This window comes from Sphaerodactylus townsendi, linkage group LG17, assembly GCF_021028975.2.
Source record: "Sphaerodactylus townsendi isolate TG3544 linkage group LG17, MPM_Stown_v2.3, whole genome shotgun sequence".
In the NCBI taxonomy this organism is placed as follows: Eukaryota; Metazoa; Chordata; class Lepidosauria; order Squamata; family Sphaerodactylidae; genus Sphaerodactylus; species Sphaerodactylus townsendi.
The window spans coordinates 8,166,618-8,173,478 of NC_059441.1; the positions used below are offsets into that span (position 1 = coordinate 8,166,618).

The 6,861-nt window shown below is 49.9% G+C and overlaps 1 protein-coding gene across 1 annotated transcript in view; it reads right to left on the reverse strand.

Annotated features, from left to right (window-relative positions):
- TLN2 (talin 2) overlaps positions 1-6,861 on the reverse strand; it is a 118,248-nt gene that overhangs the window by 81,920 nt on the left and 29,467 nt on the right. The window contains 3 exon segments of the mRNA XM_048519708.1: positions 1,364-1,572; positions 3,790-3,898; positions 4,312-4,425. Coding sequence (XP_048375665.1) covers positions 1,364-1,572; positions 3,790-3,898; positions 4,312-4,425 — 432 coding nt within the window.

Sequence of the window (6,861 nt, forward strand, 5' to 3'; positions counted from 1 at the left end):
CTCGACTGCACGGACAGAGCAGAGTAAACAACGGATCCAAACTGAGCTGATCCTAAGGGTTGGTCCTAAACCTTTATCTTTATTAACCTTAAATAGGCATAGATAGATCAGGATTTACACAGACACATTCTGCAGTCTCAAGTACAGTTCAGTAGCAAGGAAATAGTCCACATAACTTGACGGTTGACTTCGAGGGATTCAGATCACTTCAGATTTTTTTTTTAAGGAAATAGCCAGAGCAAATGACAGTAAATACCCTTACACATCAATGTAAAAATACAATCTGAAATAAAATTGCAATAAAAATAGATCTGTTTAGCAAGTTAAAAGCAAAACAATACAGCAATAGGTATCCTACCATGCCGAATATTAGACATATTGGAGAAGACACCTATCTTTTATAAGAAGTTCTACGTTTGTTTTATATATCATATTTGATATTTAAAATTTGATTCTGTGCCAAATAATAGTGAACCAATTTGGTTTAGTGTACTGGTATAATATGTATAGATAGATATATTTTTAAAATACAGTTAAAAGTAATAAAATGGGAATAAATTAGCACTTTAAAACGGTTGTCAGGTATAGAGCTACCATACGTGTTGTATGAGAATTGTAATCTCCAAGAAGAAAACGTATGGCAACAGTAGGGTTAGAAATTTTCCTCGCCACTAATAAAGGGTGGATTAATCTGAGACGTGCATCAGCATTTATTTGGTCCTAAACCAAGAAGCAACTGAGCATCAGGGCAAAGAATGTTCCTGATGTACTCCAGTAGGGGATGGAGCATCTTGTGGATGGGGAAGGGCCCTCCAAATAATACATTTGGACGGCCCTTGCGGTGTTCAAAATGCTGCACAAATGTGACCTTCCTATAATTTTTAGACAACGCCACGGGGATTATGTTTCTCCACTTGGCAGATGAAGGACTAAGGATGAGCATAGCGTTTAAAAAATTAAAATAATCATGCTCCACCAGTCCCACACTCCCCAGAAAACAGAGTTTAGGATCAACCCAAGGAGATATTGCCCAAGGCCAGGGGTCTGCAACCTGCGGCTCTCCAGATGTTCATGGACTGATGGGAATTGGCCATGGTGGCAGGGGTGATGGGAATTGTAGTCCATGAACATCTGGAGAGCTGCAGGTTGCAGACCCCTGCCCAAGGCCATCTTGTGGCCGAAGGACAGACGCGGGAATCGAACTAGCGACCTGGCGTGCTCTCCAAGCCATCCGCCACACTATGGAGCACTGAGGGCTCTGCAGTTTTGTTGTAATTTTCCGCTCATGCTGCTCCGAATGTCAAGACCCAAATGGCCAAAGCTCTTCCCACCATCCCACTCACGAACTGTCCTCCGGCCTCACCTCCCCCGAGGTCGGCTCCACCGCTTTCAGCAGGTCCGAAACGGCCCCTGCCAGGGTCCGGGCGGCTTTCAGCAGGTCCTCTCCGCTGCCGACTTCGTCGTCCATCAGGGCGGCCAGAAGTTTCACCCCTTTGGACATCTCGGTGAGGTTGGAAGAGATGGTGGTGATGGCGCATCCCACCGCCGTGTAGTCCGTGTCCACGGGGTCGCCTGCCAAGCCAAAAAGGTTCTCATGTGCTTACAGTGCTTCCAGAACACAGGGCTTCAAGCCGTGGCCCCAACTGCACGCAACTGCTTCCCAGAGGTGGCTCTGCTACTGGGGGAAACTGGTTTCAACTGCTGCAATGGCTGATGGCCGTCTGGTGTTCTGAATAGTGGGGTAGATGATCGTCTACATCATAGGTGTCAAACTCGCAGCCCTCCAGATGTTATGGACTACAGTTCCCATCATCCCCAGCCAGGATGGGAACTGTAGTCCATAACATCTGGAGGGCCGTGAGCTTGACACCTGTGGTCTACAGGATGCTGCTTAGAAGTTATTTAGAAGAAGAAGAAAAAGAAGAAGAAGAAGAAGAAGAGGAAGAAGAAGAAGAAGAAGAGGAGGAGGAGGAGGAGGAGTTTGGATTTATATCCCCCCTTTCTCTCCTGCAGGAGACTCAAAGGGGCTTACAATCTCCTTTTCTTTCCCCCCTCACAACAAACACCCTGTGAGGTGGGTGGGGCCCAGAGAGCTCAGAAGAACTGGGACTAGCCCAAGGTCACCCAGCTGGCGTGTGTGGGAGTGCACAGGCTAATCTGAATTCCCCAGATAAGCCTCAACAGCTCAGGCGGCAGAGCTGGGAATCAAACCCGGTTCCTCCAGATTAGATACATGAGCTCTTAACCTCCTTGACGCTCCCTGTGTTATCTGCCTTTAGCCCATCTAGGGGAAAGTCAGGGTTCTAAATACTCCCAGTAAATGAGTAAACAGGAAAGGAAGAAGAAGAAGAAGAAGAAGAAGAAGAAGAAGAAGAAGAAGAAGAAGAAGAAGAAGAAGAAGAAGAAGAAGAGCAGGAGGAGGAGGAGGAGGAGAAGAGGAGGAGGAGGAGAAGAGGAGGAGGAGGAGGAGGAGGAGGAGGAGGAGAGTTTGGATTTATATCCCCCCTTTCTCTCCTGTAGAAGACTCAAAGGGGCTTACAATCTCCTTGCCCTTCCCCCCTCACAACAAACACCCTGTGAGGTAGGTGGGGCTGAGAGAGCTCCGAGAAACTATGACTAGCCCAAGGTCACCCAGCTGGCGTGTGTGGGAGTGCACAGGCTAATCTGAATTCCCCAGATAAGCCTCCACAGCTCAGGCGGCAGAGCTGGGAATCAAACCCGGTTCCTCCAGATTAGATACACGATCTCTTAACCTCCTACACCACTGCTGCTTACAGCCAAGCAACACTGCTCTCTTGGAAGACCAGCAAAGACCTGAGCAACACGGGGTGAATCAGTATGGATCTGCCTGGGAATTAAGATTGCAGGGAAAGGCTGCACCAATCAGAAAAGCTCACCTGGTGGGCGTATGAGTGAGGGTCTTTTTAGCAGCAACCCCGCAATTATAGAACCCAGGGAAGTGCCCCCCCGGTCCTCTTTCTTCCAGGCTTTTGGAACCCACTGAAAACAGGTTCATTTAGGAATGCATTTAGCTATATTTAGTCTTTTTTAAAAAAATTGGCAGTCCTAATTGGAGGTTTTAAAATCACGACCTTCGATGAAGAAGAAGAAGAAGAAGAGTTTGGATTTATATCCCCCCTTTCTCTCCTGCAGGAGACTCAAAGGGGCTTCCAATCTCCTTGCACTTCCCCCCTCACAACAAACACCCTGTGAGGTGGGTGGGGCTGAGAGAGCTCTTGAAGAACTGTGACTAGCCCAAGGTCACCCAGCTGGCGTGTGTGGGAGTGCACAGGCTAATCTGAATTCACCAGATAAGCCTCCACAGTTCAGGCGGCAGAGCTGGGAATCAAACCCGGTTCCTCCAGATAAGAGTGCACCTGCTTAGCCACTACGCCACTGCTGCTCGATGCATCTTTTATCATCGTAGTTTTATTTGTATCGTAAGCTGCCCTGAGTCCTGCACGGTGGAAAGGGAGTTAATAAAATGTATTAAATAGACAAACAAATAAAAACAGGAGACCCTGATTCAGGAAGCCCTCCTGGGGACTCGGGGCTGACTTCACTGTGTTTAAAAGTGCCAGGGACAGGAGGAGGGACGGAGCACGGAGCATTCACGCTTCTGGGCAGTGGAGCAAGGCAGCGGGGGCGACAGTGATGATAATGGGGCGAGGCAGCCGTAGCTGCTGCCCCCACAATTCGCCGCCTGGGGCCTCCGTCTCCACGCACCTCTTTGCAGAGCCGGCCCAACAGCCAGGAACAAGCCGGCAGTGTCATCAGCCAGCCATTTACCTGCTGTCAGGTTCACAACGGAGGCCGTTCCGGCCGTGATGGCGTCGACCTGAGAGTGGATTTCGTGCTTTGACTCGTCCACTTTGTTCTGCACCCAAACCCTGGATGCCTGCAAAAGAGGAGGGAAGATCTTTATTTATTTAAAATGTTGACTACCTGCCTTTTTTCCTCACGGAGTTCCAGGTCTCTTGAAACACAAGACAAAAACGCGTAACGTAAAATACACTAAAAAGATAAGCCGAAATGTAGTTAGGTCACCTTTGGGCGCCCTCGTCGGGAGCTTTGATATCCCTTTGCGTTCAGCTCAAGTCTTTAAAACTAAAATTAGGGGATGAGCATTCATTTGCATACCGCTGAGACGGATTACTCCGACGGATTCTTCCAAAACATGGGGAAATTGCACAGAGGCAGCCGGATACAAGGAAAGGGAATGAAGCTGCCACAATACGAAACCCAAACGACTCGCTCCGAATGGTGGACATTTCTCCTGCGACCATCCCCCCGTCCCCCCAAGAGCCTTACCATGTCATTCCCGAGAGGCGGGAGGCTGTCTACCTCCGTGAGATCCGCTTGCGCCTGCTGAACGGCGTGCATGCTGGTGTTGATGGTCCCCATCAACGCTTGCTGCGCGGAGGTCTGTGGAGACAGGCAGAGGGAGAGAGACTCCAGAAGCGGTTTAAGGGCAGCTCCGAGTCCCCGGATGGGTTTTGAAGCCAAGCTGCCTGGCCTCGCTTTACGGGAAGCGCCGCGTGAACGTAACGAGGCCAAAGTATCAGAAGCAATAGAAATCAGCGTCGTTCTGCACAGCGAAATCCGCCGTGACTCGTCTTATGCGGGAGGGTTATTTTTGCCGTTGTTATTTCTTATCATTCTTCTGCGTTTTCAGTTTTTCTCTAACACAGTAAGGGCCTTTGGCCATTGGGGATAAATTACTGCTGCAAGTTCAGCAAAAGCTGCAGAAGAATTCTATTTAGCTGAAATCCGCAACTGGAGAGGCAGTGCGGAATAGTGGTTAAACGTGTTGGACTAGTATCTGGGAGGGTAACCCACTGCTTTGGGACCACCCCTAGTTGGCTTCACAAGGGAAACAGACCAGTTCACTCAAAGGGGCTTACAATCTCCATTCCCTTCCCCACCCCCCACAACAAACACCCTGTGAGGTGGGTGGGGCTGAGAGAGCTCCGAAGAACCAATCTGCTGCTAGTCCCTGGCCCCTCAATGATGCGGCTGGCCTCCACGCGGGCTAGGGCCTTTACAGTCCTGGCCCCTGCCTGGTGGAACACTCTTCCTCCAGCTGTCCGGGCCCTGCGGGATCTTGGTGAGTTCACTTGCAGAAGAGGACCTGTAAAGGCTGAGGTTGTTCCGCCCGGGCTTTTAAGGTGTCCAGTCGCTGATACACAGGTGCCCCCCTGTCTCCCTCCTCCTCCCCTCTTTATCTTTTAGGGTCCCTCAAAATCTAAGTGGAGACCAGATTTTTCCCCTTCACTGGAGGAGGTTTTTAATGAGGAGTTATTGCAGACATTGTTTTACCTGATTGCTGCGTTTTAAACTATTTTAATGTATTTAAAGAGGGTTGTTGTATATCACGATTTATAAGTTTGTTCATCACTTGCTTAGTGCCCTTCGGGGGTAGGGCGGTATAAAAAACCCTATACTAAATAAATAAATAAATAAATAAACCGTGACTAGCCCAAGGTCACCCAGCTGGCGTGCGTTGGAGTGCACAAGCTAATCTGGTTCCCCAGATAAGCCTCCACAGCTCGAGTGGCAGAGCAGGGAATCAAACCCACTTCTCCAGATTAGAGCGCCCCTGCTCTTAACCACGACACCACTGCTGCTCTCCCATCAAGTAAAACAGGCTACTAGAACAGATCAGCCACTGGATCTGGCAATGGTGCTGCTGGGATCTCACAGCTCGTTTTCAGCTAATGCAATCTGCACGCGTGCCAGAGGAACACTTGGCACCGACATACCCTTGCGAGAAGGCAAGCCGGAAGCTGAATCGGTTCTGGTTAAAGTAAGACATCTCCTGTAGTCAGGAGGCTCGGCATCAAGTTCGTGGGCCGTAATTTTCCAATCCTGACTGCATTTCAAAGGCTTCCCTCAGGACAGCTAAACGGATGGAACGTCAACGACATCTCTAATGCACCCGCCAACTGGCAACAGCAAGGAAATTGCTGGCAAGAGCAGGCGGCAAACAGATCGGCATCCTCCCTTTGTGTTCTGTGTTTAACTTGGTCACCTTCAGGGAGCTGGCGAGATTTCCTACTGCAAAATTATTGCGGTGGGGGGGAAAAAATCAAACAATATATTTTTTTGCAAAATGTACGACAAAGAGACAGTTACTGCCTATTGAGAAAAGGAGGTCCTTGTGTCGTCAGCAGCCGCGTCGCAGTCTGCGCGGATGGTCCCGGCTGATTTTATGATCGTGCAAATTGTTCCGATTATGAGCTCTTGAGAAATTGGTTTCGCTGCTGCTTAATACTGCTCTTGGTTGCTGCCGGGGATCTTTCCAGTGGGCAGTTTCGAGAGCCGGGGTGGTGCAGGGGTTGGAATAACATAAGAACATAAGAACTAGCCTGCTGGATCAGACCAGAGTCCATCTAGTCCAGCACTCTGCTACTCGCAGTGGCCCACCAGGTGCCTTTGGGAGCTCACAGGCAGGAGGTGGAAGCAAGGGCCTTAAGAACATAAGAACTAGCCTGCTGGATCAGACCAGAGTCCATCTAGTCCAGCACTCTGCTACTCGCAGTGGCCCACCAGGTGCCTTTGGGAGCTCACGAGGCGGTGGAAGCAAAGGGCCTTAGAACATATGTAAGAGCAGCCTGGATCAGACCAGGAGGTCCATCTAGTCCAGCACTGCACTGCTACTCGCAGTGGCCCACCAGGTGCCTTTGGGAGGGCTCACAGGCGGGAGGTGGAAAAACAGGGGCCTTAAGAACATAAGAACTAGCCTGCTGGATCAGACCAGAGTCCGCAGTGGCCCACCAGGTGCCTTTGGGGAGCTCACAGGCAGGAGGAGGTGGGAAGCAGGGCCTTAAGAATAAGAGCAGCCTGCTGGATCAGACCAGA